The sequence below is a fragment of the Canis aureus genome, chromosome 28, assembly GCF_053574225.1.
Source record: "Canis aureus isolate CA01 chromosome 28, VMU_Caureus_v.1.0, whole genome shotgun sequence".
Taxonomy (NCBI): Eukaryota; Metazoa; Chordata; class Mammalia; order Carnivora; family Canidae; genus Canis; species Canis aureus.
The window spans coordinates 32,870,647-32,888,407 of NC_135638.1; the positions used below are offsets into that span (position 1 = coordinate 32,870,647).

The following is a 17,761-nucleotide window of genomic DNA, read 5'->3' on the forward strand; positions in this document are numbered from 1 at the left end:
AGGCAGCATATTTTAGGAACCTTGACGAAACCCTTTTAGCAAAAGCACACTGCCATCACTGTTCAGAATAATTGTGATATGGCCGAAGTCACTTAATGAGGGGGAAAAAAAAATGATCCTTTGAGACTATCAAAAATCTGCTTTCTGGCTCACAGTCCAGAGTCCACCTTTTCGGGGCCGGAGCAAAGGAAAGGACAAAGAGAAACCACCACCATTAGTGCCTGCACCAGAGCTATTTATTAGCGTCACTTTTTCTTTTTTTTCTTAAAGATTTCATAACAACTGAAGTATGTACAAAGTCTTACAGCATTTACACACCATAAAAAGTTGCCCGTTAGCTGATGAAGTCTAAGGTAGCGCTGCTGAGAGGTTCAGAGCAGGACTACAGAGCAAAGGAGCAGACGGCTACACGTTTCCCTCCCGGCCACCGCACCACAAGTGTCAGCTGGTCCACAGCTAACTAACCACCCGCAAGACAGGTTACTGGGGAGAATGGAAATAAGTCGATAGAGACCAAAGGGTGGAAGAGCTACATGGCATGGCATCTTGCTTCCACAGCTTTCTAGCGCCGTAACACTAGGAGGAGGATAACATATGGAAGACAACACAATCGCACTGCTCAGATACGGTTCAGCTACGAAAGGTATTATTCCCTTTTACGTGGGAGGTTCTATACCGATGTGGCTGGTGTTCCCATTCGTGATCATGTCTTCCCATAGCTCGACCCTGCACAAGCCCCCAGCGCCCCTCTCCCGAGAAAACCAACAACACAGGGAGGGAGGGAGAGAGGGAAGAGAGTCAGCATAGAATTAGTTCTTGATCAAAAAACAAACGACTTCTTTTTTTTTTTTTTTTTTTTTAAAGACATTTAGTATCAGCTTTAGGATGGCCATTCCCATCAAATGATTAATAGTAGAACTTTCGGAATCAAGCCAAATCAGAACAATATCAACAAAACCCCCCAACCCCCTCCCCCCAAACTCTTAGATTTAATTACCTTCATGGTTTCTGATTGTCTTTCCCTGGGGGTCAGTGTTACACAGAAGCACCAACATTTACACACTTAAATCGGACACAAAACGTAGCGCTGAGGCCCCAACCATCACTTTACAGTGAGTGGCGGGAGAACTCCAATATGCAAATGATGACCATCAGGCTCACGGCTTTCTTTCTCAGAAACCGTTGGCCTGGTTCTCTTTTAGGTCAGTCACTGTTATCTGTCTGGTAGCGGATCCCACTGATTTTCCCCACTGTTTCGGTCTCACGCGTAGGCAAATTGGCTTTTTATTTCAAAAAGATTCTACTCTCAACTTAAAAGCCAGTTGATAAAACTTTTAATTAAGACACAATAGCGCGGGATATAAAAACACAAGAACCACATAAATATCGAAGAAGTTGTCTACCGTTTTCGTGTAAACAGTTTTGCTTAAGATCGAAGCCCTACTCGGGTTCTGGCCTGAGGCCCTGGGCCGGTGGCGTCGCGTTCAGCCGGGCTCTGCAGCGAGGGTGGGCTGGTGGGCGCGGAAGCCAGGCCAGTCCCCACGTTGACAGGCATGCAACTTGGAAACATTGCACCACAGGCAACACAAAGAGAGCGGAGAAGCTCACGACACCTCGAGGAGACCTCAGGACCTTCACGACTTCGGGTGCGCGGACAGAGACCCCCCTGGTCCCTCCTGGGCGCGCACGGTCGTCTTACACGTGGGAGACCTTCTGTGACTCTCTAGCTTGTTTGATGCTATATAACCACTTGATGATCCTAGCATTTCTTTCGATGGCAGAGATGCCGTAGGGCACCCGGTCATTGGCACTGTCATCGTTTCTAAGGTCACTGTTACTGTCCTGAGACTGTTCGCAGTCCGAGCTGATCATGCTTGCGCTGCGGAAGTTGAGGGAGATGATGTCGGAATTAGCCCTTGCAAAGTTCTCCATGCCCAGGTTCTCCAGCTCCTCGGGGTCCAGTCCGCAGTAGTTGAAGAAGCGCTCCACGTCGGCGTCCACGCGGAAGTACCTGTCGCTCAGGTCCGACTTGGAGCGCTGCAGCGAGGGCCTCCGGCTGACCCCGCAGGCGGGCTCGGCGGGCTCGGCGGCCTCGGGGGACTTGGCGGCCGCCACGGCCACGGCCGCGGCCTTGGGCTTGGGCTTGGGCGGCAGGGGCGGCGCGGAGCTGCTGCAGGGGATGGCGCGCAGGGGCTTGGCGCTGGTGGCCCTGCGCACGTCCGAGGAGCTGTGCGAGACGTGCAGGAAGGAGTCGGCCGCCGGCTCCGGCAGCCGCCTGCCCGCGTGGGAGCCGCCCTCGTGCGGGCTGCCGCGGCCCTGCGTGGGGAACACCTTGAGCGACTCGGCGAACGAGTGCCGGTGCGGGTCGGGCGCGTCGGGCCGGGGCGGCGGCCGGTTGCGCGCGCCCAGCTTGTGCGCCGAGCCCGGGCTGGAGCCCTCGGAGCTGTTGAGGATGTTTTTCAGGATCTCGAGCTTCAGGTTCTCGCGCTGCACGCCGCCCTCGGTCTTGGCGTGGCCGCCCAACACCCGCAGCGTGGGGCTGCCCAGGGCGCGCTTGGCGGCGGGGCACACGGGGGGCTTGGCCAGCACGGCCGGCTTCACGGGCTCCTGCTTGGCGTTGATGACCTCCTGGCTCTTGACGTACTTGGCCTTGTCCGCTTCCAGCCTCTCCACGGCGCTCAGCCTCTTGGGGTTGGGCTCGGCCTGCCGGCGAAAGTAGTCGGGCCCCTTGTTGAGGATGCGCAGGGGGACGGCCGAGGTGAAGGTGCCCGCGGGGCTGACCGGCTTCACCATGCTACCTGTCTGCAGGGTCTCGGTGGGCATGGCGGGCGGTCTCTCCCCGGCGGCCGTGTTGGATTCCGGTGCGCGCGCCTCCGGATGCGCCGAGCTGACACATGTACGCGAAGCACAAAGGGCAGCGGCCGGCGCCGGGGACCGGGGACCGGGGTGTCAGCAGGCGCCGCCGCGGCGCCGCCGCATCTCACGGCTCGCCCGCCGCCGCCAGCGCCGCCGCCAACGCCGCGATCCACTTCCCCCCGCCCGAGGGCCACGAGCCACGAGCTCCCGGAACCGGCGCCGCTGCCTCCTTTCTTCTCCCCGAAGGATGTGGGAGTCTCCTCCAGGTCTTTGTGTTCGGCTGCAGGCAGAGCTGAAACACACAACAACCAACCGCGGGTTAGGACGGGCGAGTGACATCACGGCTGTAGCAACGGAGCCACCCGCGGCGCCCCCGCCCCCGCCCCCGCCCCCGCCGGCCCCGCCGCTCCCGCTCCCGCTCCCGCCGCTCCCGCTCCCGCTCCCGCTCCCGGGGCCCCGCAGCCCGGGCGGCCGCTGGGGGCGCGGGGGCGGGGGGGGCGGGCTGTCCCCCGCGGGGGCCCTTGCCGCCGCCTCCCCGTGGCTGGGATCCGCCCGCGATCACGCCCGGCTGGCTTTCCCAGCACCAAACCCAGGCAATCCTGCATGAAGGTGCAAATGCGGGCTCGGCCGGGCCGGGCCGGCCGCGTTCCCGGCGCGCATCGCCCCGGGGCTCCCCGGGACTCCCCCATCCCGTGTCCGCTCGCGGCCGCCGCGGCGGGGAGCTCCGTCTCCGTCTCCGTCTCCGGGAAGCACGACTTCGGATTTCTCACTGCCCAATCTCTCGCTAACATCGGAAACGCGCACTTCGGTAACTCTCCAAAAACTGACAAATTTGGCAGGAGATGGGACTGGCAGCAAAGATGAAGGAACTTCGCAAACGCACGTTTCAGTCCTTTTACTTTTGCCAACCAGGGTATCTGAAAACACCTTCTCCCGAAGCCCAAGACTAGGCATGGACTTCTTCCCCCTAACTACAAGGTTAGTTTTAACTAAACAAGAAAACTTACAAATACCTCCAGATTAACCTTGTACCTAGATCATTTGATTATAAAAGTGCTCCATAGTTTTTTTACCTTCAACGAGCAGAAATCAAAAGTTTGCTTTGTGGTATGTAGTTCCCCAGATCCTCCCAGGGAACGAAGAATAAAATCTTAGGATGTCAACCACACCTAAATATGTTACTTTACAGAAAACTGGTATAATAGTTAATTATTCATGGCCTTACTAGTGATGGCTTTCTGAACACTTTGACCACCCCCTCCCTCAACCAAAGCCAGTCTAAGGGAAACATTTATGGATACTCCCAGGATAAATTTATAGGCTGTCTTTCTACTTCGTGCACAATAATATATGTAGCATTTTTCCAAGAGTAACTCCTCTGCCTCTTACTGCCGATGGAGAACATTTGTGAACGCATCAGCATCCCAGAGGGTAACTGGTTACAGACCTTTTCAGCATCTTTGGTTATGATTAGGAATATTAAGGGTAATATTTTCAACCAACATCACATAACTAATTTACAAAATAAATATAGTGGCTTTACTATAAAATCATCTGCTCTCATGGTAAGAAAATGGAGAGTCAATTAATAACAAGCTTGGAGGTGGGGGAGTGGAAGCCTGATAGTTCTCCCTTAACATCTTTTAAAACTTCATCTCCAAATACACCCATCGCCATGTTTTGCTAAGAGACAATTCCGGTAATCTGCAAAAGGATTTGTTCTAATAAAAATATTTTCCTATGTGAGCCTTGAGAAGCCCCAAGGCAATTCCTACATAATGACTTCCTTTAATTGTGCAGTTCTATTATGATACTTCAATTTAGTTGAAAAAGCCACCTCCACCCCCCTCTCATGAAGATTAAGCGAGATCGTTTCTTTGAACAAATTTTGAATGAGATGCCCGAGGGGAGCAGCAATTTCCCTGCGGAACCTTCTGCATTTCTTCATCCACCACCCTGGGCCCACCTGACCGGGAAGGTGAAATGGGGTCCCCCTTCACTGAGGAGCTCAGAGCCAGAACAGGTAGCAGAGCCTGGGCTCAGAGGCAACCCCACTGGATCACATCCGCAGTGCTGGAGAGAGGGCTGCCCTCCCCAGGAAGGGCCACGTTTTGGATGAGCTTCCCCAGACCACTTCTCCCTCTAAATCATGTGGTTCTGAGGAGCTAAGAAGGAGTGGACTTTTTCAAATGTCAAAATGGTACATGGGACTATTGGCACGTGACTGCACACAGGTCCCTGCATTTACTCTTCTTAGGAAAACATTTCCTGAATGATGAGTTGTCCTTATCATATAATGTGAACTGGCACTGATGCCCATGGTGGCCTGTATGACTATCTTCCCTTCCAATTCCATCCTGCTAGGACCAGAAGTCCAAGAATCCCCCACCACTGACACAACTTCCCAGCATGCCCTGTCTGTTAAGATGGGCTCGGAGACTATCGGAACACTTAATAAAAATCGTTCCTCTCAACCCACAGGATTGATGGACACTAGTCTATTTACCAGGCAGGTGCATGTATCAGGAAGCTGACAGTCCTGCTTTCACGCTGTTTGCCTTCTTCATGGAAAAAAGGGCGTGAAAATGGGTAAACAGAGGCAGATGCCCCCACGAGGGCTCCTGCAGGAACTCCCAACCGCTCCAAGCCATCTAACCTTAGGGAGCAGTTTCTAGAACAAAACCAGTGTGAAAGGATTATGTTGGAAAGGTAGTGACTGTAACCACTTTCCACTTCATTTCCTTTTCGTTCTGCTCCTTCCCTCTCTCTTTTGTCTGTCATTCCCAATTTCCCTAATAATTTTCAGCACACTTATATTTACAGATGACTGTGTTCAGAGTTTAAAAGTTTTAATCTGGACCCTTTGGAGAAGGACAAGAAAAATCATCTTCCTGGAAGAATGGAAAGCATAAGACAATGCTAAAGAGGAACAAGTTGGGTGCCAGAGGATCTGTTTTAGCCAGCAAACTACCTACTTCAAAAATAATGAAGGTGGCTTAGGCTGCTTCTTTTTCTAATGCTTGTATAATCTCTAACTTCTCGTTTTTTTTTTTTTTTTTTCTCAAAATGCTTAAACGGTGCTGCTGGGACAGAGCTGTATATTCCCAGAGTTCCGGAGTATAGACTTTGTTACGATGTAGACCAAGTACGTTTGAAAAGGCTGGTCAAAGGGTAGATGACACACCTGGCTGGATACCTGGGGCTACATCTTGATGCCATTGATGTGACAGCCAGGAACTATGCTCAGGGAGCACTGTGGCACATGGTCTCCCCGTACCCCCCCACCCCCGTCACTGTTGCAGCCCTTTCACCAGCCTCTGACACCCCCCAGGTGTGGCTAGGCTCTGATGAGAACAGGCCAGGAGAGGCTTATGTTTCCTCTTCTTCCAGGGAAGCAGAATTAGATCTCAGCTGCATAGGATTCATAAACAACAGTAATTATACAGTCCTGCTTGATCCCTAAGAAGGGGGAACATAAACTGGAAAGCGGGAGAAACTTTCACTCACAAACTATCTGGCTACATTCTACCCCATTTAATATCCATTTGAAAATTTCTTAGACTAATAAAACGAACTGGAGAATGAAGCTTGGTGAACTGAGGTACAAAATGGTCCACTGAATCAGGGCCCGCCACGAACTCCACAGCAATCTGGCTTGGGGTGACGGGGGGCAGAGCCCTGCCAGCTCCTTTCCGATGGCGAAGTGGGGCTCCAGGGGTCACGGTTACCTGTGCAGGAGTCCTGCTCCGGGTGGGGAGGCTGAAGGGGCCCGGTGGCCAGGGACAGTAGGGGCCACAGACAGTGACTCCCACTCACACTAGCAGTTTCTCAAACCTGAATGTGCCTGAGCATCCCTGGGTTTGTCCTTGAAAGGCAGGGTCCTGAAGTGGATTTGGGGTGGGGCCCAGGCTTCTGGGTATCTCGAAGATCCCGGGTGATGCCCAGGAAGCTGGTCCAGCCCTTGAGTGGCCAGGGGGAGGGGACAACAGCCCCCCTGCTGTACTGACGAGCATCAGGTTAGATTCAAAACTTTAAAAACCAAAGTGGCCTGAATCTTTCCAACTCCAAACTTGCCAGCTGCTCACAGGGGCTGCTAGGTAACATGTAATGTTGGGAAGACCCAGCGCTCTAGGACCAGGAGCATTTGCAACCCTGAAGGCCGTTAGGGAGAGAAAATGAGCCTCAAAGCATATATTTTATATGAAAAATGCTTAAAGGCAAAGTTCCTGGAATCTAGGCACCAGGCACAAGGCGCCTCAAATGCTTCTGCAGTCAGGCTGATCACGGGTGACAGTGGCCTTCCGAAGGGACCCCCAGCTTAGGGTTGCCATAGGGACTGCCGCTCACCGTGGAGGTGGCAAACCCAGATGTCTGCAGAAACTCTCCTGATTTTAAGATTCATTTATGAAACACTGTGGGCCGAGTGCTTCTGGTAAGTAAAAAGCAAGCGCTAGTTGATGCTTAATTGGCCATTAAATTTTAAATAGGAAGAAAGCACTGCAGTTAGAGCGGGGACCCTGGGATTGAACATAGTCCCAGATCCACCCACAGAAGTTTCTTAAATATGTGAAGACTGTCCGTTTCCCACGTGTGTCACGACACAGAAAAGGTGGTAATGTCGCTGTCCTCTGGGAGTCTAATTCAACTTCCAATCATCAAACCTCTCAGCGTCGTGACCTTGTCTGTGACAATCGAAATGTGTTGAATTTGGTGAGCTTGAAAACGTCTTCAGGTCCAATGTACTTGGCGGCAAATGACAAAAAAAGCAGCTGACCTTTGAGGTTAAGAAGGGTTCTTGAAAAAAAGATTTAATTTCCTAATATGTCTGCTCACAGAACACTGACGATATGTATAAAATTGTGCCATGTTGCTTTCTGATATTTTTTTTTTTTTTTTTTTTTGGTAATACTATTTGTGCCACTGACTTGAACTTGCTGGGAGGGTCACTCTCGCAGATCTATTTTTGAATCCCACTTAAGGACAGAGAAACATCCTCGTCAATGAAGTAAAAATCCAGAGTTTCACTGACAATGTTAACTTTGGAATTCTTTACAAATGTAAGAGAAATGCCCCCACAATGTATGAGTGCTCACTGAATGATGGGCTGTGGTCAGTTAGTACTTGTTGATGGAGCAATTAAGTGTCAGGTGTAAAGCAACAGAAAGTCATGACAATTTAGAAAAAAAGATCCAGCATGCATATGACAAGTATGAACTGAATAATGCTGGTGACAAATGTGGCAGGACTGTCCCAAAGGTGTCCTTCCCTACAAACCACTTCTCAGAAGTCAGATGAAGGGCGGTGAGGATCTGGAGTAAAGGCACGGGAGGCGGGGGCATCCACTCTCAAAGAGGCTGTCTACTGAGTTCATGGTACATTCCAGAAACTTCAAAGACAGCCAGTAGCTGGTGTGGAGTGCTAGGGGGACAGGGATCAGAGACCCACCAGTGGAGGTGGTGGGGGTAGAGGCAGAGTACAGGGAGCACGCTGGAGGGGAGTGAAGCATCAGTGACATGGTCAGATCTGTATTTTTAAGAAATCCCCCTGGTGGCAGAGCATGGGTGGCAGGAGAGGGGAGACAGAGGGACTGCAGAGAGGCCAGTCAGTACAGTAGGGGAGGGAGACCGTGGCCGGGCTCAGAGCAGCCGCCTTTGGGTCTGGATCCTGCCTCAGCCCCGTAAAGGCTGAGTAACCTTGGGCAGGTTACGATCCCTTTCTGCCTCAAATTTTCCATCTCCAAAATGGGATGATGATAGTTCCCACCTCTTTATGGGATTGGAGAAGGCTGAATATGGGCACAGACGCTTTTCATTCACTAAACAATGATGACGACGGTGTCTCTGGGGATGGAGAGAAGTGTGGACAATTTCAAAAGATGCTGGTGAGGTGCCACACTTGGGAGATGGAAGGGGTGTGGAAGGCGAGGGGGTGTGCTGAGGCCGACTCTTGGCTTCCAGTGTGACTACCGAGGAGCGGTTTGTGGCGAGCTACACACTCTCCTTCGTCCTCTGCATGTCAGGCCTGAGCCAAACCCAACGACGGCAGCTCCTCCAGACCAGCTGTGTGCTCGCACGCATCTGCCCGTACCTCTGCCTCTGATGTTTTTTGAAGCAGCAGGGCCTCACAAAATTTGTCACCTTCATACACACGGCACCAAGTGAACAATCCCGTGGTTATCACAAAAACACTCCATTTAGAAGCAAAATGTATTCATAAATGAGGCTTAGTTCTGTGGGCTAAAGGAAGCAATGCCATTCCACTTGGAAGATACTCATTTATCCATTTTAGTTAATATGCCGTGTTTTCATATTTCCCTTCCAAGCGCATACTCATTTGTACTTGTTTCTTTTAATGCTGCAGAGTAACTTGCAAACAAGGCAAGAGCAAAGGAGTGAAATGAGAAAAGTAAATGGGGAAGTCACCAAAAAAACAAAAACAAAAACAAAAACAAAAACAAAACAAAAAAAAAAACAAAAACAAAAAAACCCCCCACAGAAACAAAAACAAACAAACCCAGGCGGAATTCGCACAGTACTGACTGAACAGAAACTAAGAAACCAGAGGGCCAACCATCTGGAAGCATTAAGTCAAAGCCACGGCCCTTGCAGGGGCTGTACTTTCTCAATTACTGGATGACGTGCCTCGTGCTCTCTTATCGTCCGGTGGATCCCGCTCATCTGTAATTCTGACGACTGAATCTTCTTCCCTTTTGTGACCTCGGAGTTGCTGTCAGCATCAGCTCCTGGGCTGCAAGTGACACAATCTTCTGGCCGGCCACAGGATCGCTCTGTGTATTCTTGGAAGCCAGGGGCTTTTCCTACTAACATTTCGACTTTTGATTCTGGTAGCCTCGTCATCTTTGCAGTTTCGTTTTTCAGTGGGCTAGAGGACTGGTCTTCAGATTTGCCCTAGGTTTCCATTGCTTTGTTTTAATTTTCCACACGTTGGGCAAACCACCTCCCCACGTCTCAGCACTGTCCCCTGCCACGTGCATCCTCCACATCCGCGGGACAGAGACAGACGTTGCAGTGAGAGGCGGGAGAGGCCAACTCTCAGCTTTTGACGACTTCACAGATACGGACGCAGAAGGGAGTCTGTCTCGCTGGCTCCCGTACAATGTGCTGGGGCACGACGCCTGGGCCTGCCTTCGACACATGTGCGAGAATTATTCTCCTGGTGGAGGAGGCACTGCGCTATGGAAACATCCTCCAGGTGGCACCGTGAGCTGAGCAAGGCTGGAGGGAGGGCGGAGGGGGTGCAAACTGTCACCCACGGTGTTTCCTCATGTCAGGTGGGCAAACGAAGGCGGAAGGGGAGACAGCTTTGCTTTAGGAGAGCAGGAGCAAGGGCAGGCTCCAGCTCTCTGCTGTTGATGTGATGGAGGGCAGTGGCTCTGTATGCTTACCCTGGTCTCCAACAGGGAGAGGAAGCTGTGTTTCCATGAGTACAGGCGTGGGAGTTTCCTAGGTCCACATACATACTTGGGAAAAGGTGGTCTGGGGTTATGGTAAAGGAATTCCCCCAGAGATTCACCCCCAAGGAAGCCAGCGGCCCTGCACCGAGGGGAAGGCTGTGAGCACCCCTCAGCGGTGGGAGGGATGTGGCTGTCCCCGGGAAACCCCAAAGAGCCCGCTCTGAAAGCCCCCAGGTCACCAGATCCCAGGTGTCAAGAGCCAAGGAGGGGAGCCTTGTGGCTTTCCCCTTTGCACCCTGCCTGCCCTGCATATTCGCACAGTGTCCCAGGACCTACTGGGAGAGGTCAGATGTGACCTAATCACAAGTGGGAAAGGAGCTGGAGCAAGAAGGAAGGGGGAAAGCCCACCATGTTTACTTCTTCCCTTTGCCCAGCAGATTTTCCTCCTCCCCTTCCAAGCCCACACAGGCCTGAGCTGGAAGAGGGAGAAGCTAATTTCAACTGGAGGAGAGGCTGGAGTTTTCGTCCTGACAAATGCTGGACTGGGCTCTTTCATCCTGAAACTGATCTGAGAACTTTGAATTATTCAAGACGAACTGAAGAGGCTATAGGTCCCATCTGAGATTTCATCCCAGGGGTGGAAAGGAGAACTCGGCAGGGTGACCTCTCAGGGCACAGAGTGGGGGTGCGGGTGGGGGAGAGTAACCCACTTCCTGTTTACCCATCATGAATCCTGGGCAGAAAACAAAAGGGTTCTACAGAGTATCCTTCAGGTGGCCTTTGGGCCTTTGGATTCCCGCTCCTCTTTGGTTCAGAGCCCAGGTCCTAGGGTCAAGGTCAACTGTGCTTCCTCCACAGCCTGGTCACTTCCCAGGGTCACAGATTACCTGTAAGTTTTACTCAAGCTCAGGGAACCTCAGTTTCCTCATTTATGGATAATGACTCCTACACTTCCTAGGGCTGATGTGGGAATTCCGGGAGGTAATACACTGAAAGTGCTCAGCGTGGAATTCGGCACCACTTTTGCTCAGTAAATGTGAGCAGTTATTAAATTTCGTCCCCAGTGTCCACAACTTGGCACTGATAATCACCGTCATTAGATTTCAGGCTTTACGGTAACTGAATGATCTTTTGTCTTAAAATGATTCCATTACTCTGGAGCGACAGTGTGTGTGCGCGTGCTATTGCTGTCAAAGTGGATGGACTATGCCGTTTCTGTCTGAAAGGTCATTCGCATGACCCCATTTTTATTTGAGTTACAGAGAAAATATGTGGTTTCGCATTTCAAAGCAAACAGTTATGAGTGAACCAGGCTAGAGTAAATAATAAAGCCATTATTAAAAATGAAATCAAACCTAAAATTGGTAGGAGAAAAATAGCAGGTCAAATCTCAATCCATGATGGATTCTTCAATGTCATTCTCCAAGGTCATTTAGAAAATGTATTCATATGCTTCATTTTCATTTCGAAGGCAATCCATTATAAAAAAATCTTATGGGTTTCTTTTAAAATGCCTTTCTCCTATCTAAGACAAAGAAAGCAGAACGGTGCATCAGCGGGGAAAAAAAAAAAATCACATTTCTGGTTCAACATTCTTCCTTGGCCAAAGGTAAAGAAAATGTTGCTACAAGAGGGCCGCTAACTTGTTCCAGTGTGGGGGAGACCTGCCCTTTCACCTGAGATTATAGAAATCAATCTATAGCTGTAGTGTGTAGCTGGTGCCAAAAATCACTGGCCAATAAAATGGCTTGCTTAATGAAAATAACTACAAGTAATTAAAAAGCAGAGCTACTGGAATTCCTAATGAAAACCCAATAGGACTGCCTGCCTTCTCCAAACAAACATATCGCGATCCCAATTTCAAAAGCTTTTATCCTCTCCTAGAGAGTTTTATGTGGCTTTATGCTCAGCTGTGAGAATGTGGGAGGCCATGGCCAAATTCCAAGTGAATGTTGAGTTCAAGAGACCACTGTCCTTTTCTACAGACTAGTACACTCAAATCACAGGCTTTAGAAGACTCACTAGTTACCGTGGGTCTCACTGTTAGCTGGATTCCCTAGTTAGGCAGACCAGGAGCCCAAGGATCTTGCAGGGCTCAACGATCTCACAGATTATGAACTCTAACAGCAATGTGTGTTGTTCAGGAAGATACTGCGAAGACTGCCACCTCATCCATCCTCACGATTACTCCCTCAGGGCTGTTTGATCCCCCCTGGCATGGAGGCTAAGTACTTGTGAATGGCCTCTGAGAGCCCTGACCAGAATAATCCACCACTGTACAGATCTGGGGACCCTGTACCCAGCTCTCCCTCCAACATCAATTTTAAGCATTTGCACTCTGCGAATTGCCTTGTCCTTTAGCTGCGTCAACTTGTATTCTACAGCAACGGTGGCACATACGTACAGAAACAAAGATTAAGGATGGCAATACAGACCGAACCTTTGTTTCCGAAAATATTTTTCATTTCTAGGGATCAGCCTTTGGGGCAAAGGATATTTGCTCTCAAATACACATGAAAGTGTGTTAAGTTAAAATCATGAAACATTTTTCAACTTGAAGGGAGAGAAAGCAAAGCAGCATCTTTTTGGGCAGTAGACAAAGTGCACTGTAAATGGATTAGGTAAATTCCTATGTATTATGTTTAAAACTTAACCTGTTAACGATGACTATTTCTTAGTAAGCACATAGGATGTCCCCAGGACTGTTCTAATGCATCTTGCAGGTTTTTAAATTCAATCCTGCCAATGTCTCTAAAGCAAGTGTTATATGTCCCCATGTTACAGATGAAGAAACTGATGTCCGGATGGTGAAAGCTAAGATACTCAGCTACTGAGCAGGTGAATGATCCACACCCAAGTCTGTATAGTACACCTTGGCCCATCTCACAAGGTCCCACTGTCAGTGCTCTTAAAAAGATATGTATGATGCATTTTAAATGTCTTATGTTTAAGTAATATGGCTAAGGAACTCACACTAATTATATTTTAGTTCCTAAAATCTACTCTTTGGGCTATTTACTGTTTAGCAAATAGGTATTTACTATTTACTGTTTACCTTCTTTTTTTTTTTTTTTTTTTTTAGATTTTTATTTATTTATTCATGACAGAGAGAAAGAGAGAGAGAGAGAGAGGCAGAGACACAGGCAGAGGGAGAAGCAGGCTCCATGCAGGGAGCCCGATGTGGGACTCGATCCCAGGTCTCCAAGATCACACCCCGGGCCAAAGGCGGCGCTAAACCACTGAGCCACCAGGGCTGCCCTACTGTTTACCTTCTTAACTTTTGTTAAATCAAATAACCATGCTATTTGCTAACAGCTTAAATGCACAAGCAGAGAAAGTAAAGTGTTTATAAATTGGGTTCCATTCATTAATTTTCTTTCTTGATACCACTGACTGCAGATCTGTCAAAGTTAACTGAACTTTGATGAAAATCATGAGAACCATATTAAAAAGAACAACAAAAGCAAGGTAAGACTGCGATTTCATACTCTCTTACTACACAGCATTGGGGAGCAGGAATCACACGCATTTTATTGCTATTTCTAGAAAAGCTGCCAGCCACGCACATAGTAGGCTGATGTAAAATGCTAAATACCCAGGAGAAGATCTAGCACAACATTTTATATTGTAAAAACTCAAAGAAGATGTTAGATGAAAAGCTTGGGAAGTAAAACTTGGACTAAATTGTTGAGAAATCTGAAACACTCAAAGTGCCTCCTTTTGATTGGAGGGTATGAAGAGCACACAAATGCACAGAAACTGTTCATTTACAACTTTCTGATCAGATTAGCACTGAATTCTGCTTAGAGCACAAATATGGCCCAAAGGGAAATAAGTACAAGGTAGAATTTTAAAGTATACCAACTAAGTTCACTTAAAGCAAACCAACACATACTGTTGCTCTCATTTGCCAAGGAGCACCCAGAATTACTTTCTATTTCTTGAATCACTCTTAGTATGGCAGCTGTTAGAACAACTAGTTCTTTGCCTCAAGTGTACTCAGAAACGACAACCGTATTTGTTCATTTTTAAGGGTTCAGGGTGAAATGTGGCACAACTAATAATTCTCAAAGTAAGATATGTAAGTAGATAGACGTCTAGTTTTGCAGCACGTATTTTAATTGTTAGCACTTAACACATCTTACACCAATCATTTTCAACCCAGAATGGCATAAAGGAAGGCTTCACCACAATTTGCACTTGAAATATTATTTTTGGGTCCAGGTGACAAGGAACTCAGGAATGACTAGTAAGTTCATTTGACATGCCCAGGCCCATTCCAGCTCTTGCTTCTGAGCTCCCAGCAACTACAGCAACAGGCAGAAGGCCAAACCGTTGGCTCTGGTAGGCAGTTCAGTCGAGATGTGTCTGGAGGCAGGTTGCCATTAGGAGGGAGGGGGAGATACTGGTGACCAGGATACATCTGGGTGTGTGGCCACAGCCCTCTCCCACCTGGCCATCCTCACCTACTGCCAGGATCCCCTCTTCCTGGCCACGCTCTCTGACGCCCGCTTCCATAGTCTTCCTCCTGCCCTGGAACCCCCCAGCCCTCCTCTGCCACCCTCTCCTCTCCCACCACACACACCTGAGGACAGGCTGCCTGACTCTCATCCACCCTGCACCACACTTCACGCAGGTGACAACAGAGTTCAGAATCTCTTGCAGGGACCTTGTCTCACATGTGTCCAGTTCAGGATGTGACTCTGCCTCAGTGTAAAAGAACAAAAGCTAAAACTATCAAAAAGGCTTTGCTTCCTTCCCCATCTCCCTGCTCCTGCTGCCAAAACAAACAAAACAAACCACAGCTGCTCGCTTAAGGGGCTCTCTAAGGATTACAATAATGCAAATCTATAGTAAAAGTAATCTGATAAAAACCTAAAGAACTACAGACACTGCTGGATGGACAAAACGCATCTTCCATGAGCTCTGAACACTCTGCCTTAAAAATATACTCACATACAATGAACTTTTTTTTACTCCCTTCCTTCATGCTTTCACTTTAAAATGATGCTACCTGCCTCCATCCTGATTAATTTTAAGCTTCTCACTCCTGTTTACAAAAGAAAACTGACTCATTCAAAGTGGTAAAAGGGGGGAGGCTTTTTGAAATAGGTTTTTTTTTCCCTCAGTCCTTAGCATTTTTTGGTTCATTTAGTAAGAAACAGGAGTTTTCCATTATTTTTTAACAAGAATTATTTTGCTTGTGCCAAAACGTGCTGGCTGTTTTCTTTCGTGCTTCATGATCTCTCAAGTTTTTGATCTGTGGCATAGTCACTAAGTCTAAAAAGAGAAATAGATCAGCAACCATTTGTGTGTGTGTGGTGGGGGGGGGGCGGGGAGGACTCCCTTTCCTCTGCCAGACATCAGGCCAGATGGGATGGATGCCTTATATTTGTCAGCCTTGCCCAACAGGTATCATCTGTCCTTGTTAGTAGATGGGGAAACTGAGGCTTAGAAAGTTTAAGGGACTTGCCTGAAGCTGGTCAGTTGGAAGAAGCTTGTTGTCAACCTGAGGTCTGTCTGTATTCTAAGCTTGTGCCCTTGCACTGCTCTGAACAGTCATGGAAACATCTGTCCCTGTGAGGAGTGAAGAGGGGCTGGATCTGGACTTGAGCCAGAAAGGAAGGGAGGCAAAAGAACAGAGCAGGCTCCCAAGTCACCACCCCCAACCATATGATGCCAGGCCTCAGGCTGCTTTCATAACAAAACCTCCTTCCTGCTGTGGTAGCAGAATCTGTCGGGAGAAACTGCAGTTAGCAGTGTTGGTTGTGCCAGAGGATAACACAGTGAGGGGGAATAAGAGACAGGAAGATGTTCTTAAAACTTTGTGAGAAGGCATTCAAAAAATACAAAAGATAGGCCCAATAAATCCAATTTGTGTCAGTGACAATAAAAACTCGTTTTGGTAAGACTCTCTAAAGGGATCTCAAAATTTCACTTCACCCTCCTTAGTGGAAAATTATGATACCAATATCTTGCTAAGGAAATCAGACTGTCTTCTTAACAACAGAAAAAAAAAAAAATCTAGCCACCACCTGATGAGATAAACACCAAACTCTGTCTTGATGAAGCTTGAGCCCATCTCTGGGCTTGCCCATAAAAGGGCACGAATCCTTCAGACCAAAGAGACTCACTCAATATGACAAAGACAGCGTTCTATAACCTCCCTGCTCTCAAGGGAGCAGACCCCTAAGGGGACATGTTTAAGCAAGTTTATATACACAGAAGGTCTAGAATGCAGGAAGCACCAGCAGCATCCTGGTTCATTCAGTAAATGTTTACTGAGCATCTACTATACGCCAGGCAATGAGCAAAACCAACAGCATATATGGAGCTCACCGGTATGGCAATAAGCTAGAGAAATAAAGAAAGTACCCAGTCTGGTTAAGTATAGTTGCTGAAAATTAGAGGAGAGCAAAGATGTTGCAAGGGGGAAATTACCCGCTGACTTTAGTCAAAAGAGTGTGGTAAGGTGTCTACTGGGGAGAGAAATGGAATGGTGTTGGCGGCTTGTTTCAGGAGCTTTGAGAGGAGGTGACAGCTGGAGGATGAGCAGGATAGAGAGAGGGGTTTTTTCTTTAAGACACTAGCAATGACAGCACGTGTGTACATTGGCAATATGATCCAGTAGATGCAGGACAGAGACATCACACAAAAGTACTGAGAACAAGCGAATAACCACGAGAACCCCAAACTTTAACACAGGTGGTGAGTGATGGCTCCGAGGGGCCAGAAGGCCGTATGGGACGTCTTGTAAGTGGCCTGGGACACTGGAGGAGACCGTTCTAAATGGTAAGGGCTCTCAAAGAGCGCCAGGGGGGCACGCTGCGAGATGCACAGGAAACCAGGGATGCTGCCGTGGGGCTGTTACTGGACCCCAGCGAGTCAGCAGCTCCCCTCCAGCACACATTACAAACGCCACCGAGGAAGAGTGACAGGAAGCGACAACTCTCCACTTGCCGCTCTTTCGGCCAAAAGCAGGTCATCTGCTCAATTACAATTCCATCTCCTAACAGACAGAGGAAGAACATACTGCTGCCGCGAGTTTGGAGTTCACCAGTGGGAAATCAGAGACCCCAGGGAGAAAGAGCTCGGAATCTACAGAGTATATAGTAACTAAGGCAGGAATTCAATCATCCGACAAAGAGCGACTGGTGTCTACCACGCGCCAGCCGCCGCCGCAGGTGCCCGGTGCCCGGTGCCCGAGATACCGGCGCTGAGTGTGGCGTTCACAGCATCCCAGCGAGCGGACTGCACAATTCAGAGTAAAGTGAGATCTGATGTCTGCATTTTAAGGAAGAATAGCCGGGGAGCAGAGCCAAAGACCGAAAGGGAGGGAATACTAGTAACCCATTCCAGCGGCGAGCGAGGCGAAGACGTCAGAGAGGCCCAAATGCACTGAGGAAAGAAGGTGCCCAGACCAGGCATGTGTGATCCCGGAGGCCAGCGCCCATGAGCAGACAGGGCTCACGCGGCTGCATCCTCCATGGT

The 17,761-nt window shown here is 49.0% G+C and overlaps 1 protein-coding gene across 11 annotated transcripts in view; it reads right to left on the reverse strand.

The window, feature by feature from the left end:
- Positions 1–214: 214 nt before the first annotated feature.
- FAM110B (family with sequence similarity 110 member B) overlaps positions 215–17,761 on the reverse strand; it is a 224,527-nt gene continuing 206,980 nt past the window's right edge. For all 11 annotated transcript variants that reach the window (XM_077876882.1, XM_077876879.1, XM_077876887.1 and 8 more), the window contains one exon: positions 215–3,148. In XM_077876882.1, the coding sequence (XP_077733008.1) occupies positions 1,696–2,823 (1,128 nt within the window). In that variant the 5' untranslated portion in view covers positions 2,824–3,148 and the 3' untranslated portion in view covers positions 215–1,695. The remainder of the gene's footprint in view (positions 3,149–17,761) is intronic.